General features: G+C 49.5%; 1 protein-coding gene across 3 annotated transcripts in view; it reads right to left on the reverse strand.

Moving 5' to 3' along the window:
• Positions 1 to 17,113, reverse strand: part of ITGA11 (integrin subunit alpha 11) — a 160,209-nt gene extending 143,096 nt beyond the window's left edge. For all 3 annotated transcript variants that reach the window (XM_049905808.1, XM_049905807.1, XM_049905810.1), the window contains exon 1: positions 16,939 to 17,113. In XM_049905808.1, the coding sequence (XP_049761765.1) occupies positions 16,939 to 16,990 (52 nt within the window). In that variant the 5' untranslated portion in view covers positions 16,991 to 17,113. The remainder of the gene's footprint in view (positions 1 to 16,938) is intronic.
• Positions 17,114 to 22,420: the final 5,307 nt, after the last annotated feature.

A 22,420-nucleotide genomic window follows, 5' to 3' on the forward strand; every position in this document is an offset into this window, starting at 1 on the left:
CTTGGAATCTGGGTTCTCTTTAAATCAGGGGCATGAATCACTGCTTGTGGGCCTGGAAAGAGGAGGAGGACTGGAGGCCCCATCCTGTGGGCACTCCCTCTCATATCCGCCACTGAGGCATGGTTATGTGACAGGCCCCCAGTCAAAAACACTCCAGGGCAGACTCACTCCCAAGCTCCCAGCCAACGTTCCAACTGCCTGAGGGACACCTTCACCTGCCTCACCAGCACCACGAAGTCAACAGGTCCAGAACCGACTCAACTTCCCCCTGCTCAAGCTTCGTCCCCACACACTGTCCTCAGGCTGGTGGCACTGCCTGTTGCGGATTGAATCGTGTCCCCCGAAACATGTGTTGAAATCCTAACTCCTGTACCCATAAAGGAGCCCTGGTGGCACAGTAGTTTAGAGCTCAGCTGCTAACCAAAAGGTTGGCAGTTCAATCTACCAAGAGCTCCTTGGAAACCCTATGGAGCAGTTCTACTCTATCCTATAGGGTCACTATGTGTGGGAATTGACTCAACAGCGACGGATTTGATTTTGGTATTGACTAGAAGCTGAACTAGCCAAGGAAGGGCCTCCCCCTAGAAATATACCTTGAATTTGATCTTCTATTCGCCGGAACTGTGAGAAAACACGTTTCTGTCCTCTAAAGCCACCCACTTGTGGTATCTTTTTTTACAGCAGCCCTAGGGAACTAAGACACTGCCTTTTGCTGTCTCCTTCCCCTCTCTGGTGATGGGCCTATGGGATGCTGTCCCTCAGAGGGTCGCTCCTCCTCTGCTACCTCCCTGCCTCCACTCCAGGCTCTAGCACACGCTTGCCTCCATCACTGCAGGAGCCGTCTTAGTGTCCTACCTGCTCCCTGTCATTGTCTTGCTGCATCCAATCCCACTCCTGTCTTCCTTCACCAGGGACCTTCTCAAAACACAGATTAGAACATGCCACTAAAAACAAAAACAAAAAACAAAACTCACTGGTGTCAGGTCGATTCCGACTCACAGTGACCCTATAGGCTGTGACCCTCCCTCAAAAACCTTCAGTGGTACCCATCTGCCAAATCCACACGCCTTAGTTGGTGTTCCGGTCCTCCCTCATCGGCCTCAGCTCGCCATAGGACATACTCCAGCACCCTGAAGGCCAAGCGACAGGCAGTTTGCCCAGATATACCCTCTACCCACTCCCCCTTGCTGCCAGACCTGATCTTTCTTGTATTTACAGATGATCTCTCCCCCGTCTTGCAAATCCCAAGTCCTTTATCTGTCATTCTTATTGCCCTTGCTACTTCCTCCCTTGTATTGTGGTCATTTTTTCGGAAGATCTTCCCTGACCTATTAAACCACAAGTTCCTCTTTTTTAAATTCTATTTTCTTTGTCGTTGAAAATATACGCAGCTAAACACACACCAGAAACCCTGGTGGCGTAGTGGTTAAGTGCTATGGCTGCTAACCAAGAGGCCAGCAGTTCAAATCCGCCAAGTGCTCCTTGGAAACTCTATGGGGCAGTTCTACTCTGTCCTACAGGGTCGCTATGAGTCAGAATCGGCTCGACGGCACTGGGTTTGGTTTTTTTTGGAAACATACACCAATTCAACAATTTTTACATGTACAATTCAGTGGCACTGATTACATTCTTCCAGTTGTGCAACCATGCTCACCCTCCTTTTCCGATTTGTTCCTCCCCAATTAACATAAACTCACTGCCCCCTAAGCTTCCTAGTTAAGCTTTAGAATTGCAGTTGTCAGTCTGATCCCATACAGATAGTTCTTTAAATGATGCTCAAGGCAGACGTTCTTCACTAATTAAGCTAACCTATTGTTTGAAACCAAAAGTTCCTTGGCAGACAGGACTTTTCTCATCTTTTACTCCTCAGAGCACCTAGCACAGGGCCTGGCTCATATAGTCCAAATACGTTAGGACCTCCTGGAGTCCGTGTGCAAGGAAACTGAAGACATCTATCTTGCCCTTGGAAGAAAGGCCTGGAGATTTACTTCTAGAAATTCAGCCATTGAAAACATTATGGAGCACAGACCTATTCTGACACACATGGGGTCGCCGTGAGTCAGAACTGGCTCGATGGCAACGGGTTTGGTTTTTTAAAAAAAAAATTCTGCCCTTGGAGTCTCTGGGTGGTGCAAACATTTAATATGCTTGGCTGCTAACTGAAGAGTTGGAGGTTCAAGTCCATCCAGAGATACCTCGAAAGAAAGGCCTGGTGATCTACTTTTGAAAAATTAGCCATTAAAAACCCTACGGAGCACAGTTCTGCTCTGACACACATGGGGTTGCCATGAGTTGGAATCCACTTGAGTGTAACTGGTTAAAATTCTGACCTTCAGTATCTTTCCATTTACTTCGTCTGACAGCTCTTTCATTTATCCAACACTTCTAAATTGAGTACCCACTCTGGTCCTGTGTGAGGGCTAGAGATACAGTGGTTGACAAGACATGGGGTCCCTAGTCTCAGGGAGCTCCCCGTCCAGGCGGGAAGGCGCTCAGCAGTGCAGTCCTCCGCGGTGGGGAAGTACAGGTATCTTGAGATCACACAGGTGGGCCCCAAGCTCCAATGGAGGGCGTCAGGTGAGGTCTCCTGGTTATCCAGTGCTGCTATATACAATGGAAATACCACAAGTGGATGACTTTAACAATGAGAAGTTTATTCTCTCACAGTCCAGTAGGCCAGAAGTCCGAACTCAGGGCTCTGGCTCCAGGGGAAGGCTGTCTCTCTCTGTCAGCTCTGGAGGAAAGTCCTCGTGATGCATCAGCCTTCCCTTGTGTGAGCATCTCAGCACAGGAACCTCAGGTCCAAAGGACACTCTCTGTGCCCGGCACTGCTTTCTTGGTGGTATGAGGTCGCCATGTCTCTCTGCTCGCTTCTCTCTTTTATACCTCAAAAGAGATTGGCTTAAGACACTATCTAATCTTGTAGATCTCATCAGTATAACTGCCACTAATCCATCCCATTACATCATAGTGACAGGATTTACAACATACAGGAAAATCACATCAAATAACAAAATGGTAGACAATCATACAATACTGGGAATCATGACCTAGCCAAGTTGACAGATATTTCTTGGGACTCAACTCAATCCATGACATAAGGTTTTCAGAAGGAAGTGGTGCCCAAGTGGAGACCTGAAGGCTAAGGGAGGAGGAAAGGGGGAGAGTGCAGTAGGGGGTAAAGGGACAGGATGAGTGAAGGCCACGGACAGTGGGGTGCAGTGGAGAAGTTAAGAGTGCTCAGCCTGGTGGGGTGCTGCAGGGGTGTGCAGTGCCAAAGCCACTGTGCTGCTGGGAGCGAGTCCTGATCCTCAGCCAGGGTCTGCTCATTCTGTTAAGGAGTCTGGAGTCACCCTGATAGCAGTGGGGAGCCACTGAGGCTTTTAAGGAGGAGCGTGACTACACAGCTTTATTTGTGTTTTAGCCTTACTCTAGCTACTACAGAGAAAGGTCTGGATGGATGAGGGCAGGAGGTATTGGCAGGAGTCCAGGAGCAGGCTTTGTGGTTCTTTGGGGAGGACTGAATTTCGGGCAGGAGCCCTCCTGCTGTGCCCTGATCCTGGCTCCCCTCCACCTCTGTGGAGGGCCCCTTTCCCACCCAGTCTGGGCTTTGTTTACCCAGAGTCCCATCCCCAGTTAGCTGCCTCCTTCTTCTGAACACACACAACAGCTTCAGGGGGTCCAGAACCCTTGTGGACTTTGTTCAACCCCTGCTGGACAGACACCTCCAGCATCCCAGTCCCCCACGCCAGCCCGTCTGTTGTCTGTCTACAGGCAGCTCTGACAGGGACCCTCGGCCACATCAATCCCCTTGTAGCTTATCTCTGGCTTTCCTGGCTCTCCTGCTTGGGGCCACACAGTAATCAAGTAGCTTATGGCCTTGTGGGGGACACAGAAAAAGTTACCAGTGAATAATCTACGAGGTCCCCACTCATTTCCCAGCTCAGCCTCTCAGAATCCAGGTTATGGCTCCAGCCCCACCTGGCTATGGAGCCTGTGGGATTCAGGCTGGGAGGTAAACTGGGAGGCACTGAGAGTCAGGGAAACCAGTTAAACCTTGGCTTTATCACTGATTTGTTGAATGACCTCTGAGCAAGTCCCTTCCCCTCCTCTGGGTGGTGTTTTCTCTTCTGCTTGGTTGGGACTGAGTTTAGACTACACTGGTCCCTGGGTGGTACAAATGGCTAAGTGCTCAGCTGCTAAGGGTTAGGCAGTTCTAATCCACTCAGAGGTGCCTTGAAAGCAAGGCCTGGTGATCTGCTTCTAAAAGGTCACAGCCACGAAAACCCTATGGAGCAGTTCTACTCTGCACACGTGGGGTTACCATAAGTTGGAACTGACTTGATGGCAACTTAAAAAATTTTTTTTGGTGATCCTCAAATGTGGGTGCCCATTAGAATTATTAAGGAGCTTTAAAAAATACCATTCTGGGCCCCATCATGAGGACTGATGTGTTCTGCAGTGAGGCCCGAGCAAAGATTTTGTTTTAAACCGTTATTTTCATGCTCAGCAGGATTGGGACCCACTAGCCTCACTGATCACTTCAATCTCTCCCGGTATCGACTATCGACGATTCCATGCCAGACCTAGAGGGAAGGCTGCTAAGGGCAGGTAAACTCCCCTCCCTGAGGAGTCGTCCTAATTCGAAGTGTTAGTCCAGCAGGACCACCGCAAGTATCTGAGACTGCAGACAGGCCAGCAACTGCAAGTCCTGGCTTCTCAAATGTGCCTGGTGGCCACTCCAGAGCCCAGGGTCAAATGCTCAGAGGTCTCCCAAATGGCTCTCAAAGCAGCCTTGGGGCTGTAACTGGGGACAAAGGATCTTATGAAATCTGCAGTTTAAAAACCTCCCCACAGACCCGGCCATGTGCCTTACAACTGCTCTGTGGCCACCACCTCCTCCAGCATTTTGCATGAGCCCTGCGATCCCCAAGTTCCTTGAGGGAAGAGATTGTGCCTTACTTAATTTGGATTTCGCAGTACCTGGTGGTGCCTGGGCTTAGTGGGTGCTCAACCCATGCGGGCCAGATGGACAAGCCACTCAGTTTCTTCATCCGTAAAGTGGGATCACAGTGACTTCCTGGCCCAGTGATGAGCCGGCTTCACAGGTGTGCGTCCTGTGCAGCCGCTCAGGGCCCCACGCGCAGACGGGTCTCACGCTTTCATTAATGCTCCACTGTTACCGTGATGAAATCCCTAGCAACTTTTGAACAAGGTGCCCACGCTCTCATTTTCCACTGGGCCCTGGACATTGCATAGCCAGTCCCACAGGTGAGGTGAGTCATCTGAATAAACTGAGAAAAGTTGTGTCTAAAACCAATTCGTAGGACTTTATGACCACCACCAACCACTGAATATGAGGGGCTCCCTTGCCTTGTGCTCAGGGGGCGTGGCTGATTTTTGGGAAGTAGATCACCAGGCCTTTCTTCTGAGGCACCTCTGGGGTGAACTCAAACTGCCAGCCTTTTGGGTAGCAGTGGAGCACACTTACTGTCTGCACCACCCAGAGATCCACTTATGCCGTAAGTTTCCCTAACAGGTGTAACCAGTTAGGCTCCAAACCTCACCCTTGTCCAGAAGACCTTGGCCCTGCATCGTCACGTGATCTTGGGCAAATCATTCGACCTTTAGGAACCTCAGTTTCCCCATCCCTTTAATGGACACACTAGCCTTGTGAGGGCCTCTGGCCTCACCTGGCCTGTCCTGACTGATGGAATGAACATGTGGGAGAGCTCCCCACAGACTGCCAGGAGCTGCACCACTCGCCCATTTCACGATTTTTCCTAGTCCGTGGCCTTCCCAAGGCCCAGTATTCCTGATCGGCAGGAAAGCAACGCGCCCTGGAAATCTGCAGGGTCAGCTGGGTGATGTGCTAGGGGGAAGAAAGCCGTCAGCGCCAGCTGCAGAGGCAGGAACCCCTTCTCTGTGTCATCTTGTTTGGAATGCTGGTGTGCGTTGCTATAGCAACTTGTCTAACTCACCCCATATGCCACGTGGAAAAACCTCTGCCTCCTTTTTTTTCTTCTTCTAAATTTCTTTTTTAAATATTTTATTGTGATTTTTGAGAAAATATATGTTAAGGATTGCATTGCATCCCCCAAAATATGTGTTGTAAACCCTAACCTTTATGCCTGTGCTTATAATCCCATTGGTGAATGAGTTGTCTTTGTTGTGTTAATGAGACAGGATTAGTGTAGGGTGTGTCTTGAGTCAATCTCTTTTGAAATATAAAAGACATTAAACAAGCAAGTGAAAGAAGCACGAGATGGAGTAGAATAGATGCTAAGACACTTGGAGATCTCCAAGGAAGCAGAAAGCAGGAGCTGAAGAGACAAGGACATTCCTCCAGAGCTGGCAGAGAGAGAAAGCCCTCCCCTAGAGCCAGGGCTCTGAATTCGGACTTCTAGCCTCCTAAACTGTGAGAAAATCAGTTTCCGTTTGTTAAAGCCATCCACTTGTGGTATTTCTGTTATAGCAGCACTGGATAACAAAGACAGAATTTGGTACCAGAATAGTGGGATGCTGCTCTAACAGATACCTAAAATGTGGAGGTGGTCTGGAATTGAGTAATGGGTAGAGGCTGGAAGAGTTTTAAGATGCCTAATAGTAAAGGGGGAGCCCTGGTGGCTCAGTGATTAAGAGCTCAACTGCTAACCAAGAGGTCGGCAGTTTGAATCCACCAGCCACTCCTTGGAAGCCCTATAGGGCACTTCTCTGTCCTACCGGGTCGCTATGAGTCGAAATCGACTTGACAGCAACGGATTAGATTTTTGGAATAGTAAAAGGGTGTAGCCCTGGTGGTGAAGTGGTTAAGAACGCAGCTGCTAACCAAAAGGTCCGCAGTTCGAATCCACCAGCCACTCCTTGGAGACCCTATGGGGCAGTTCTACTCTGTCCTATAGGGTTGCTATGAATTCGAATTGACTCAACGGCAAAGACTTTAATAATAAAAGCCTAGAGTGCCTCGGAGAGCCTATTGTTAGAATTATGAATGTCAAAGGCAGTTCTGGTAAGGGCTCAGAAGGAAGTGAGGATAGCCTTAGAGAAAGCCTCTGTCATCTTAGAGAATACATATGGTGCCAGCTAGAAATGTGGAAGTTAAATGTGCTTCTGGTGAGGCTTTAAAAGAAAATGATGAACGTGTGATAGGGCAATGGAAGAAGGGGGATGCTTTTTATGCAGTAGCAAAGAACTTGTCTGAATTATGTTCAAATGTTTGGTGGAACATAAAGGTAGAACTTGTAAGTGATGAATTTGGATATCTGGCTGAGGAGATTTCTAAGCAAGATCTGAAAGAGGCCACGAGGTTTCTCCTTGCTAAAATGCTTACAGTAAAATGCAAGAGGAAAGAGATGGACTTAAAAATGAACTTTACAAAATGAAAATAAAATTTGGAAAATTCTGTTGTACAAACTAAGGATGCGTGTCCTACCAAGGATGTGGCTGCACAACCTTTTGGTAAAGAAATTAAGCCCGTGACTGGTGGATCTAACCAACCATCACAGCAGAAAACCCATCAGCTTAGACTGAAAGGGACAGAGAAAGAGCAAAAGGAAAGAACACTGTCTGCCTCTTAGAATTCTACAGGCAGGAAACAGGCCAAAGGAGCTACTTCTGTTGTCCTCCAAGAAAAGAAGAGGACCATCCCTGTAGTAGCTTGGAGATCAGCAGAACAGTTGGAAGGAGCACAGGAAGCAGGGCTGCCTCGATTTCAAAGGGTGGAACCATGGCCTGCTGGGTTTCAAAGGGTGGGGTCACAGCCTCCTAGGTTTCAAAGAATTGGATCTTCGCCAACTTGGTTCTGGAGTGTGGGGCTCCTGTTCACAAGTGTCAGGTGGATGGGGCCATTGCCCAAAGCAAAGAGGGCAGGGCTGCCATGCCCAATGGGCAGAAGAATGGGGCCTGCCAGGGCCAAGGGTGCAGGATCGCCACTCAGATGGAGTAGGAGAATGCCCTAAAGGCCTAAAGCTGAGGGAGTAGAGTTGCCTTTGCAGTGGGCCTTGAAGGTGGAGCTGAAATCCAGGGCTGAGGGGCCTCTACCCAGAATCCAGAGGGCATTTTCAACACCCAGTCTAGAAGGCAGGGCCATTGCCCAGATGGACTCAGAGAACAGAGGATTATTTTCAAGCCTTGAGAGCGAATGTAAATTGTTCTGCTGGGTTTAAGATTTGCTTGATACGGTTATCCCTTCTTTCCCTCCAATTTCTCCCATTTGTAATGGAATTGTCTACCTTGTCCCTGCTCTACATTACACATTGGAAACAGATAACCCGTAGTCCAAATTTCACAGGTTCACAAAAGAAGAGGAGTTTTGCCCCAGGATGGAATATGCCTAAAGTCTCATCTATTTTTGATTTAAATGATTCAGAAGATGAGATTTTGGACTTGGAGTTGATTTAAGACTTTTGGGATGATGTGATGAGTGAATGTGTTTTGCATATGGAAGAACATGAATTTTGAGGGGCAAAAGGGTAGAACGTTATGGATTGAATCATGTCCCCCCAAAATACCTGTTGTAAAGCCTAACCTCTATGCTTGTGGTTACAATCACATTTGTGAATGGGTTATCTTTGTTATGTTAATGAGACAGGATTAGTGTAGGGTGTATCTTGAGTCAATCTCTTTTGAGATGTAAAAGAGGTTAAACAAGCAAGAACAGGAGCATGAGATGGGGTAAGGTAGATACTAAGACACATTGAGATCTCTAAGGAGCCAGGAATCAGGAGCTGAAGGGACAAGGACCCTCCTCCAGAGCTGACAGAGAGAGAAAGCCTTTCCCTAGAGCTGGGGCTCTGAATTTGGATTTCTAGCCTCCTAAACTGTGAGGAAATAAATATCTGTTTGTTAAAGCAGTCTGTAGTATTTCTGTTATAGCAGCACTAGATAACTGAGACAATTTACACAGCAAATTACATTCTCAGTGGTTAAGAGTTCAGCTGCTAACCAAAAGGTTGGAAGTTTGAATCCACCAGCCACTCCTTGGAAACCCTGTGGGGACAGTTCTACTCTGTCCTACAGAGTCGTTATGAGTCGGAATTAACTTGATGGCAATTTTTTTTTTTTTTTTATGCATGCTATTCAGTGGCATTGGTTACACTTTTCACAATGTGCCAGCATTCTCATTATTTCCACTCTGGTTGCTCTATTTCCATTAATCTAGCTTCTTTCCACCTCCCCCCTCCCCACCTTCTCATCTTTGCTCCAGGGTAACTGTTGACTGTTAGGTCTCGTTTAGATGATTGTTTAGAGAATCACAGTATTCATGGGTGATAATATTATTTTTTTCTATGAGCCTCTGTCTTTTGGCTGATATGTAATCTCCAGGAGTCGTTTGAGTTCCGAGTTTACAGGGTATCCCAGGGCAATAATCTTGGGGGTTCCTGTAGTCTTTACTGGCCCAGTAAGTCTGGCATTTTTTAGGAATTTGAGTTTCGTTCTACACTTTTTTCCCATTTTATCGGGGACCATCTATCGTGTCCCTGGTCTGAAAGGTCAGTAGTGGTAGCCAGGCACCATCTAGTTCTTCTGGTCTCAAGGTACGTGAGGCAGTGGTTCATGCAGACTATTAGTGCTGTAGACTAGTTCCTTTTTTGAGTCATTGGTTTCGTTCTTTCTCTTTTGCTCCACATGTGTAGAGAACAATAGCTGTATCTCAGATGGCCACTTGCAAGCTTTTAAGACCCCAGACATTACTCACCAAACTAGGATGTAGAACATCACCTTTATGAGCTATGTTGTGCCAGTTGACAAGTTGCCCCCTTAGACTATGGTCCTAAGCCCTCAAGCCCAGTAACCCAATCCCATGAAGTGTTCCTCTGCCTACTTTTGCGTGGCTTCAACCAAGCCACAGACTCACTTCTTCCGCATTACAGGATGAGGCTGCCCACCCTCAACAAGGACTGGGCTAGGGTACATCTCACCAGGGATGGCTCAGTGGTTGGACCAGGCCGGGGAGGCCCCCCTTTCTCAACTATTCCTCTGATGGCTGGTCATTGTGCAGAAGCTCCACCGTTAGCCCTTCATGTCTTTGACTTGTTAAGATGCGAATCTCTCTGGGTAGGTCACATCAAGCTATCATTACTCCTTAGCACTGCTCAGCATGAATTAATTCATTAAGGCTGAAGCTCAGAGCAAGTCTTGATTAGGGAGATGGGAGCAGAAGGCGGGTGAAGGGCAGTGCCCGGTCTGGACCCAAGGACAGGCTGGAGAGGGACGCCCTGGGAAGTCAGAGTGACCCAGAGTACTGGGCACCTGGGAGTGAATGGTGGAGCTCCTACTGGCCCTGAGCTGGGGGGAAGTGAGGAAGGGAAGCTCCCACACAATGAGGCGCAAAGTGAGGACCCTTTCTCACTAAGCCAGTGTCAGAGAAGATACACTGTCCAGCTCTGAACTGGCCAGCCTTGGTGAGGAGGCGGCCCTGTCCCTGGGCATCCCCTGTGGGGATGGCTATTTTCAGTACAGGTTTCAGTTTCCCTGAAGACCAGCTCTTTAACGAGGGGATCTTGTTTACTTTTCTATGCCTTCAAGGCCATTTCCCAAAAAGAGTATGGTGCATGGATTAAGAGCACTGTCTTTCGAGTCAGACTATTCCGGACACCCCCTCTTACTCTATTAGCATGACTTTGAACAGACCATTTAACCTTCTCCTGAGCCTCCAGTTCCTCATCTGTAACCTGGTGATTGCAGCAGTGACTTCATGTGGCTGTTAAAAAAACCCAGTTGCCGTAGGGTCAATTCCAACTTATGGTGACCCCACGTGTGTCAGAGTAAACTGTCCTCCATAGGGTTTTCAGTGGCTGATTTTTTGGAAGTAGATCACCAGGCCTTTTTTCCAAGGTGCGTCTGGGTGGACTCCAACCTCTGACTTTTCAGTTGGCAGCTAAGTGTGTTACCTTTTTGCACCACCGAGGTACTCCCATGTGGCTGTGGTGAGGCCTAAATGAGATGAGAGAAAGTGCCTGGCACAGTGCCTGGCATCAATCAAAAAAAAAAAAAGTGCTGGGGAGGATAATAACTGCTACCATTCATTGAGAGCTTACCGTGTGCCAGGCACTGTTCTAAACACGTTAAGCAAATGAATCACGTACGAATCACTTAACCCACACACCAGGCATAAAGTCATTATTCTTCCCATTTTACAGCTGAGGAAATGAGGCTCAGAGGGTCACTCAGCTAGAAAAGATCTGAATCCAGGTAGTCTGGTTCCCGCGCCCAGGAGCTGATTATTACTGTGGCTCAGTAAGCCTTTGGTGGCAAAGTAAATGACAGATGGAGGCAGGGAGGAGAGAGGGTGTCTTCTGGGGGGTTGACTATACTGGCTTTTTCCTCCAGGTAGGAAGGCACACATCTTATGATACAGGTCATAAGTTGTTGCTGTTGTTGTGTGCTGTGGAGTCAATTCCTACTCGTAGCGACCCTATAGGACAGAGTAGAACTGCCCTATAGGGTTTCCTAGGCTGTAATCTTTATAGGAGCAGATCGCCAGGTCTTTCTCCTGTGGAATGGCTGGTAGACTTGAGCACCAAACTTTCAGTTAGCAGGTGAGTGCTTAGCCACTGCACATCAGAGCTCCTAGGTCAAAAATATACAGTATGAAAACCCTTCATGGAATTATGCACAGCCCATTTGATTTTGGTTTACGAGATGACCAACTCTAGTCACTTTCCTCCCCTTCTCCTTGCAAATGGCAACAAACCCCTGGGCCAGGTCAGCTGAACTAAGAATTTGCACAATTTGGATTTACACGATGGGGGTGGGAGCAGTACCTTCCTGGACCACAGCCTCCTTATAGCAAGCACCCCATACTGAGGGCAGGGCTGGTGTGGCCATGAACTGGTTGTGGGGAGGGGTGGAGGGTTGGCCCTGGGACCGAAGGCTTTACAATTGTGTGGTGTGTGTGTGTGTGTGTGGTGGGGGTGTCCTTGGAGCCCACAACTGCTTTGGGGAAAAGTTTCAATGGCTCCAAAGCCTTGGTGATGGCCCGAATTGCAGTGGTTTGGTGGTGATGGGGTGGGGGGCATCAAAGTAATGAGGTTGTTGTTGTTGTTGTTAGGTGCCATCGAGTCAGCTCTGGCTCATAGTGTGCCTGTGTACAACAGAACGAAACACTGCCCCATCCTGCACTGTCCTCACAATAGGTGCTATGTTTGAGCCCATTGTTGCAGCCACTGTGCCTAGCTTGTCAAAGGTCTTCCTCTTTTTCGATAACCCTCTACCTTACCGGGCATGATGTCCTTCTCAGGGACTGGTCCCTCCTAATAACACTTCCAAAGTACTTGAGATGAAGTCTTTCCATCCTCGTTTCCAAGGAGCATTCTGGCTGTACTTCTTCCAAAACAGATTTGTTTGTTATTTTGGCAGTCCACAGTATACTCAATATTCTTTGCCAACACCATAACTCAAAAGTGTCAATTCTTCTTTGGTCTTCCTTATTCATTGTCCAGCTCTCACATGCATATGAGGCGATTGAAAATATGCCTTGGGTCAGGTGCACCTTAGTCCTCAAAGTGACATCTTTGCTTTCCAACACTTTAAAGAGGTCTTTTGCAGCCGATTTGCCCAATGCAATACATCATTTGATTTCTTGACTGCTGCTTTCGTGGGTGTTGATTACAGATCCAAGTATAATGAAATCCTTGACAACTTCAATATTTTCTCCATTTATCATGATTACTATAAGTAATGAGGAGCAGCAGAGATACCATTTTTGAAACGTATTAGTGCATTCTTTGAGTCTGTTTTGTAGTTGACTCTCCCTGAGTCAGCCAGAAGCCATCACTGCCAGGGGAGGATTATGGTGGCTCTTTCTCTTTACAATGGCGCTAGAACAACGCTCAACTTTGACATCCCCAAATAAGCTCTTGAAGCCTATGATGAGACAATAACCTCCAAAGTCAGGCATTAGGCAGAGGTAAAAGGGCTTTTTAAATTCTCCAGACTCCCTTCTACATAGCAAGAGCCAAGGCTGCTCAAAACATGGTTTTATCATAAGCCGCAGGAGGAGAGGATGGAAGGGAAGCTCCCTGCAGCTGGGAGAGGAAGGAAGAAGGTTCCACCACAGGAGGGAAAGGACGAGGTGCAGCGAGGCCAAGACTAAGGTGAGATGCCCTCCAAGTTCCCAAAGGGCTCGAAGTCCCATGTGGGTGGGCTGGGGAAAGATGGGAACAGCAAGTAGGTAGGCATCCCATCTCTCGGGGTCCATCGTGTGGTAGAGATGGGGGTATGGTGAGGAAGTAGAAGGAGAGCTAACCTCCATCGCATTTCCTTACATCCCTGAGGACCTGCAAGTGTTGTGGAGCCAGATGATGGTAGCTGAGGGGCTGGGCTGGCAAGTTCCCAGCAGGGTGGACATCAGGGGAAGCAAAGCGACAAACACCCTCTCCTTCACTGCACCCCCACATAACTGGACAGCAGGGCTTGGGCCTTATTAGTCTGCACATCCATGGTGCCTAGCACGGTGCTTTGTCTATACGAGGTTTTCCCGTTGAGTAGGACCCCAGCTGGTCTGGTTATGGCCCCTCTCCTCTCCAATACCACAAAACATCCACACCGAGATTGTGGTAACATCAAGATAGTCTCTGGCGAACAATCCCTGTGTTCCCACTATGATCAAGATCTTGGGCCAGGTCTTTGGGGGAGGGACTAGGAAAGCCTAGGTTTATTTAGGACCCAGGCGTGTCCGTCTCCCCTGAGCCTTAGCACTTCTAGGCTTCTCTTATGGACGGGAATTTTAAAATTATATCTCTATGCCTCTTCAGATCCCTTACTGAGTGGCCAGCATCTGGAACAACGAAGAGGATGATGATGGAGAAGAAAAATAACCGTGCTGAGTGCTTAATATGTGCCAGGCACTTTTCAAGTACTTTATCGTCATTTGCTCATCTAATCCTTGTGACAACTCTCTAAGTGCTATTATTATCCCCATTTTGCGGGTGAGGACACTGAGGCACTGAGCCCTTCAGTAACTTGCCCAAGAGCACAGAGCCCTAACTGGTAGAGCCCAGACCCATCGGAGGCAGTGTGACTCCAGGGCCTACACCCTTCTCCCCTGCGCTGTGTCTGATCCCACTTTGTGTCCTCATGGGTCCTGACCGACAACAGGTCCTCAATAAAGACTGATTTTTTAAAGAGAATTATCACCCTTACTACATATATGTTATGATAATAAATTCTGATCAGTGAATCTGCACTCTTGGAAAGTCAGCTATAAAAGTCTTTGGACTTGTTTACTTCTTTCCTCCCAGCTTTCTTGGTAGTTTTGCCCACCCACCCCCTGTGGCTGGAGCTCTGGAAGGGTAGAGGTCTCAGCAAGGACTCCCTCCCAGGTCAGCCTGTGACAGGCATGGGTCTGGACCCTCTGCCCAGCCAAAGTGTGCCGCCACCAGCAGGCAAGCTGCCCCGTAATCCTCACATTGAATCTTTGTGATGCATGAATGAGAGGTCAACATCAATCCCACCCTGGGCCCAGGGGAATGGGCACAAGGACCGCTGAGGCCTTTCCAATCTTCAGAGTCCAGCCTGACCACAGTCAGCTTTGTGATTTAAAAATATTCACCTTTTTGTTCTAAAGTACAGGCAGTCTCACTTTAAAGCCCATCCGCACTCTACGTATCCTTCAAGGCCCAGTTCAAATTATACCTCCTCCTCCAGGAAGCCTCCCTTGCTTATGCACCTGGAACTGAACCTCTCCTGTTTGAGCCCCCAGCCTTCTGACTTCTCTGCATATTCCTTGTTGTTGTTGTGCGCCTTTGAGTCAATTCCCACTCATAGTGATCTTGTAGGTTTTCCTAGGCTATAATTTTTATAGGAGCAGATCGCCAGGTCTTTTCTCCTGAGGAGCTGCTGATGGGGTCAAACCGATGACGTTTTGGTTAGCAGCTGAGTGCTTAGCCATTGTGCCACCAGGGCTCCTTAATCAGACCTTGTTCTCAGCTACAGGCAGGGCCGAGGATGCACACATGCTTGGCCCCTGCCCCCAGCTCCTTGGCAAGCTGATGCGGTTCCAACGTTGATTGATACCGTTTAACGAATCCCACATTCTATGAAGTGAAACTGAACAGACATAACTCGGGAGTGGTTTTCTGCGTTTAAAGCGAGCTCTGAGTCATAAATCCTGACTTCCGAGGTCCTTTACCGTCCCCTCTCCCTGCACACAGCCCCGGCTTGAATAACAACATCAGCAACCACTGATTAAACCCGACCGTGCGCCCAGCCCTGTGTTAAGAGCGCTTCGTGCAGAGCCTCAACTTGAGGAACTCAGAACTTCTATCTCCGTTCCACAGATGAGGAAACCTGCTGGAAAGCTGCATAATCTACCCAAGCTTGCACAGCAACTGGGCAGCGCCCCCAGAATTGGAACCCAGACCCGGTTCCAAAGGCTTTGCTCTTACTTTCTGAGGTCGGGACTGTCCCTAGCCCCTGAGGCAGCCGCTCTCCCTCGGGCTCTGGTGGGACCCCTTTCAGGCCCAGTAGGATCTCTGTGGTCACACAGGAGTGTATCCCATTTAGCTGTGGCTGTATCTCCTAGAGATGTGAAGACAGCTCCTGGAGTTGTCTCTCTTCCTGTCTAAATGCACCCTGAGCGGGCTCGCACGCCCTGCAGCTGGTTTCTAGATGTATCCTGGCCCGGTCGCTGCTCCTCCCCCATAAACAAACTCCCTACCCCAACTTAATGCTTCAGCACACAACTTAAACTCTGGCTCTAGGATCTAAACTGAACCCCACTAGCCAGAGGCCTTTTCAACTGCAAGGCGTCCCAGAAGCTCTGAGACGACCAGAGAGCCCACTTGTTGCCCATGGTATTCGGATCTGAATGCGGAGTGGGGGGGTCCCACCTGTGGCTCCCTGCGGGGGCTTCTGCGGGGAAGCCCCCGCAACCTCATCTGATCCCTACTACCGGCCTTTGTCCCCGCCTGAGGCTGCTACAGAAGGGGCGGCGAGGCTGGGCGCCCCCCCCCCACCCCCATGTCCTCCGGCCAGTCCCCAAGCGGGAGCTGCTTCCCTCCGGAGCCCGCCGGCCGCGCCAAATAAGAGCCAGGAAAGCTTTCGCTGTCTGCAGAGCAGCGCCGCTGGCAGCAGCCGCCAAGTGGCGACTGCGGCCCGGGCGCCCAGTGCAGGGAGCTGGACTCACGCTCCCGGCCGCGCGCCCGCCAGCTCGAGGTCCCCGCCGTGCCCGGACACCTGGAGTACATTAGGCGGCGGCGCGCGCCTAGGCGACGGCGACGGCGACGGCGGCGGCTTCCCTCCCAGAACTCTTTCCCTCGGATTATTGAATAACCGCATAATTCCGAGCGCGGATTGGGGCGGGGGCGATGCCCGTCCTCATCCCGGGTGTCAGGTAACGCCGCCCGGGGCCCTGGACTACTGGGTTGCGCTCCACCGCCTTCAGCCGGGCTGGCGAAAAGTCGCCACAGCCGACGGTCTGACTGCCCGGGGCTGAGCCCCGTCCCCGGCCCGAGGGACTCTGGGCAGCCTCCGGCTCCCGGGGCCGCCGCTCTCGGCCCCCAGACTGGGGGGCAGCCGAGGCGGCGCTCTCTCAGTGCGTCCAGTCCCTTTCCTCAGCCTGGGCCGCGCGCCCTCCGCGCTCTGGGGACGCCCGAGTGCCCCCAGCCGCGCGCGGGGAAGGCCGGCGTGCCCTGGGAGGTCCGCAGGGCTCCCAGTTAGACCACCAGCCCTCAGCGCTTTTCAGCTCGAGCCTTCTCAGCTCCCGAAACACACCAAACTCCGGGCTCCAAGTCGCCCCGCGCCCTTCCCTCTTTTGCGGAACTCGGCAGAGCCGCTAGACGCAGGCGGCTCTCGGGGGACCCACGTCCCCAAGGGCATCGGAGGTCCGACCCAGGGAGGTGCACCGCATCCTGCTCCTGGCAGCTGGATCTGAGCACCCGGCGGGCCAGGAAGGGACCCCAAGAGGCAAAGGGAGGTTGGGGGGGGGGCGCGTACCTGGCCACAGGCTGAGCGCCCAGGCCACCACAAGGCCCCTGGGCAGGTCCATGGTCCGCGGCGCGGCGGCGGGTGCCGGGTGCGGAGCGGCAGCGGGGGGCCCCGAGCCAGAGCGGCAGCCTAGTCGGCGCGGCGCCTGGAGCCTGCACTGTGCGCGGTGCGCCGGGCTCCCTGACAGCCGCGTCTCATTCAGAGGAAGTGGGAGGGCTCGAGCGGCAGGGAGGGGCGCCTGGACATCACTACGGCTCCGGCTGCAGACTCGGCCCCTCTGCCACCTGGGCAGGCAGCGTGGTGCGACTCCTCGGTGCCATCTCCAGACCTACCTTCTCCGCCACCACACCTCTTCCTTCGGAGAAAACTCCTAGGAGCCACCTCACCCATGTAGCACCTCTCTCCCCTCTGCCACCACCCAGTTCAGAGCCTGTCCAGGAAAAGTGATTTTTAGTCCCATTTTTCAGGGAAAAGTTTCGCACAGCTGGCAGCGGTTTTGAAGGTGACCCAGGCTTCCCTTGGCCAAGGGGAGTGGAAGTCCCTTAAAAGCCCATTTTGAGACATCCCCTACTTCCCTGCACCCTGGGGTTTGGAATGTAAAGCCCTCAGTGCTTCTTCAGACACTGGAATAAATGCAGCCTCATCCCCCCACCGTCCCCCCCCCATGCCACAGAAGTATCCAGGAGGACCGGGAGGACGTGTGCCCACTTTTACCATGAAAGCGAAGCTCCTCTTTGGAGCCCAGCTGCCTTCCTTCCCAGCCCTTCCAACCACTGCAATTAAGTTCAATGCACATTAATTGTGCAAGTTCTAAATCAGGCGTGGACCACAACCCTTGGGTGTGGAGGCTGGCCTCCTGCAGGGGAGACAGCCAGGCAGAGGGTAGATGACGCGTGTGTGGTGACAGCTGGAGTCCAGGCCTCTCCTCTCTTCCTCAGGAAGCCTTCCCTGACCCCCTCTCTCTGCCTCCACCAGGTCAGCCCCCCACAGACATGTTAGTGTTCTATCTTTAGTAACTCTTCTTCATTGCACTTGGTAGAGAAACTGGACAACAACTGGTGTGATTAATTTTTCTCTCCCTGTCTAGGATGAAAGCATCATTAGTGTAGAAGTGTCTGGTTTATCACTGAGTACTTAACCCCCAGCATCCAGGAACACAGTAGGTGAGTGGATGGATGGATGGATGGATGGATGGATGGATGGATGGATGGATGGATGGATGGATGGATGGATGGATGGATGGATGGATGGATGGATGGATGGATGGATGGATGGATGGATGGATGGATGGATGGATGGATGGATGGATGGATGGATAAGAAGAGGTGGTGTGTGGGTGCACGGGGGAGGAGAGTTCTGCCTGGGAGGAATTGGAAGGGATTCTAAGAGGAGGTGACATTTGGGCTGGGTACTAGAGGATGAGTTGGATTTTGAGAAGGTCCAGGTAGAGTAGTTGGCATTGTTTCTGCCTCCCCAGGAGGCATTCCTCTGTCTTGGAAGCTACCCTGGTTTTTACTTGGGTATTATCACCTCGCCATCAGCCCACAGACCTTGGAGGAAGCTGATTCCATCCCTGGGATGTATGTGTGTGTGGGGGGGGAGACGTGTGGCTCAGGCTGAACATACCAATGTATTACTATGCCCTGGCCATAGTTTAAGGAACCCTGGTGGCACACCGGTTAAAGCACTCTGCTGGCAACTGAAAGCTCAGCAGTTCAAATCCACCAAACACTCCACAGGAGAAAGATGTGGCAGTCGGCTTCTGTAAAGATTTACAGCCTTGAAACCCCTATGGGGCAGTTCTACTCTGTCCTATAGGGTTGCTATGAGTTGGAATCAACTTGACCGCAGTGGGTTGGGGGGCCACAGTTTAAGGAAGGGCGATTTTCAGAGGGATCCTTGCTGAAAGCAGAGAATAAATACCAGAAAGATATTTACCTGTGCTTTACTGATTATGCAAAGGCATCGACTGTGTGAATCATAACAAATTATGGATAACATTAGGAAGAATGGGAATTCCAGAACACTTAAATGTGCTCATGAAGAACCTGTACATAGATCAAGAGGCAGTAGTTTGAACAGAACAAGTGGATACTGTGTAGTTTAAAGTCAGGGAAGCTGTGCATCAGTGTTGTATTCTTTCACCATACCTATTCAATCTGAATGCTGAGCAAATAATCCGAGAAGCTGGACTATATGAAGAAGAACGGGGCATCAGGATTGGAGGAAGACTCTTTAACAATCTGTGTTATGCAGATGACACAACCTTGCTTGCTGAAAGTGAAGAGGACTTGAAGCACTTACTAATGAAGATCAAAGACCACAGCCTTCAGTATGGATTGCACCTCAACATAAAGAAAACAAAAATCCTCACAACTGGACCAATAAGCAACATTATGATAAATGGAGAAAAGATTGAGGAGTCAAGGATTTCATTTTACTTGGATCCACAATCAACGCCCATGGAAGCAGCAGTCAGGAAATCAAAAGACGAGTTGCATTGGGCAAATCTGCTTCAAAGACTTCTTTAAAATGTTGAAAAGCAAAGATGTCACCTTGAAGACTAAGGTGTGCCTGACCCAAGCCATCGATCACCTCCTATGCATGTGAAAGCTGGATGATGAATGAGGAAGACTGAAGAAGAATTGATAACTTTAAATCATGGTGTTGGAGAGGAATATTGAATATACCATGGACTGCCAAAAGGAAGAACAGATTTATCTCGGAAGAAGTACAACCAGAATGCTCCTTAGAAGCAAGGATGGTGAGACTCCGTTTCACATACTTTGGACATGTTGTCAGGAGGGATCAGTCCCTGGAGAAGGACATCATGCTTGGTAAAGCAGAGGGTTATTAAAAAGAGGAAGACCCTTTATGAGATGGATTGACACAGCGGGCTTAAGTGTAACGAAGATTGTAAGGATGGTACAGGACTGAGCAGTGTTTTGTTCTGTTGTACATAAGGTCGCTACGAGTCCAAACAGACTTGATGGCACCTAAGAACAACAACAACTGTGCCCCCATGTTCTTCCAAATATAGGAGGAGAAGCCTGCACTCCAGGAGCTAGTGATGGGGTTGAGAAGGCAAGACATAACCTCAACAACGTGTGAACCATCACACAGGGCAGCAGCGTGTGGGTGACAAATGTGTGCTCTGTGTTCTCAGGCTGGAGAAGCTCAGAAAACTGGGGGAAGGGCTTTATGGCAGCTGGGATTTGAGCTGAGTAATAATAATCAGAATCCTTTACATCTACGTAGTGTTCAATTTATTTGTGTTTAATTTTAACTGAGACATAATTCACCTACTATAAAATTCACCCTTTAAAAGTACAATGAAAAATGAATTTCTAAAATAAAAAATTAACTTCTTAAAAATTTTCTAAATTCAATTTAAAAAAGTTTATTTGTATAGATAAAAGTACAATTCAATAGTTTTTAGTATATTCCCAAGGTTGTGCAACCACTAACGTTTTCATCACTTCATCATTCCAAAAAGAAATCCTGGGTCCATCAGCAGACACTTTCTGTTCTCTCCCTCCCCGTGACCCCAGGCAATCACCAGTCTACTTTCTGTCTCTATGGCTTTGGCTGTTCTGGACATTTCATGTAAAATGGAATCATTCACTATGTGGCCTTTTGTGACTGGTTTCTTTCCCTTAATGTAATGTTTCCAAGGTTCATCCGTGTTGTAGCCTGTGTCTGTACCTCATTCCTTGTTATTGGTGAATCATATGGTATTATATGGATATACCGTGTTTTGTTTACCCACTCATCAGTGTGTTGTTCCCACTACGGGAGCTATTATGAATAATGCTGCTGTGGACATTGGTGTACAAACTTCTGTGCGAACATATGTTTTCATTTCTCTTGTCTATATACCTAGAAGTGGAATGGCTGGGTCATATGATAACTCTGTGTCTAACTTTTAGAGGAACCGCCAGGGTGCTTTCCAAAGCAGCTGCACAATTTTACAAGCCCACCAGCCATGTATGGGGCTGCAAGTAGTGTTTCATGATTTCAGAAATCTCTTTCACAGCCATAATTTCAGCTAATCCTCACAATAGCCCTGCGAGGAATTAGATTCATTTTTTTTAGGTAAAGAGATTGTATTGGTGGGAATTCTTTCAGTTGCAAGTGACAGAAATGCAACACAAGCTAGCTTAAGCAGAAAAAGGACTGTACAAACTCATGTAACTAGGACACACAAGTTACATGAATGATTGGCTGCAGGTATGGCTGGATCAAGAGCCTCAAATGAATGATGTTACCTTTTTCTCTTAGCTTTGCTTTACTCTGCTTTCTTTCCTGCAGCAGAGAGGGTATCTCTGCCTAGCTGGAAAGATAGTGGCCAGCAGTCTCAAGCTTATACTTTACAGACTCTAAAAGGAGACCGAGCCTTCTGTCCCAGCTCCAGCAGGAAAGTCCAGGGCTTTGCTTCATACCCACTCCTGAACCAATCACGGTGTTTGAAGGATCTGCTACTATGTTTGGCCCAATCTGGGACACGTGCCATCCTCCCCCAGGTTGGGAAGAGAAGGGTACCATGACTGACAGCCTCGCCAAAGCCACATATTATAGGAGAGAAGCTCTCTAAAGGAACCAGAAAAGGGGAGGATGGTAAAATATACTGGAGAGTCAAAATCCATCATTGCTAAGTCCACCTGAAAACTCTACATTCAAAGCAGCAAGGGATGTCCCCAAGATCCCACAGCATCTACATAGCTGAACTGGGACTGGACGCAGGTCTCTGACAGCTGACTCAGAACTCATCACCATGTCACAGCTGGACTTGGGAAAGCAGATAGTACTGGCCAGGATTGCATGAGCACTGTTAGCCCAGATAGGACACTGGGGGCAGGTCCTCTGGTGGCCATTTTCAGTGCGAGACTCTCTGCTTTGTGGTCTGGCTGCCCTGGACCCCTCTGATGGGGCCCTGGCCTCTCTAGGAAGGAGATGTGGGGGAGAGGCTATCCCCTCCAAAAGTTGGGGGCACTGATGGCCAAGGCCTCGGCTCAACCAGGAATAGTGCACTCTTCTTCCAGGAAAGTGCTTGGGGCAGCCCGACGTCCTTTCATTTTGGAGGAGCACCCTCTTCCTACATTTTCTCTGCATTTTTTTAAACGTCTGAGACCTAGGATGAACAATCATCTTGGCTTGCCTGGAATGGAAGGGTTTCCTGGGTTGCTGGACCTTCAGTGTCAAAACTGGGATAATCCCTGGCAAACTGGGGCAAATTGGTCCCTCAAATTGGCCTTGACAGCAGCACACTCTCCACCATCAGCTGGTGGGTGTCTACCTGGGGATACATCCCACCTTCTGACTCTGTCCCCTCCAGACCACACTCACGGACCTGGCCTCCTCCCTGCAACCCTATCTGTTGGTTTGTGCTAAGGAAATGAAAACTCTCGCTCGTTTTTTTGGTGAGATAAACTTAAGTAATCTCACAGTTACTGAGAAGGCACATCTGCCAAAAAATGATATAATCAATTCC

Source organism: Elephas maximus, chromosome 13 (genome assembly GCF_024166365.1).
Source record: "Elephas maximus indicus isolate mEleMax1 chromosome 13, mEleMax1 primary haplotype, whole genome shotgun sequence".
In the NCBI taxonomy this organism is placed as follows: Eukaryota; Metazoa; Chordata; class Mammalia; order Proboscidea; family Elephantidae; genus Elephas; species Elephas maximus.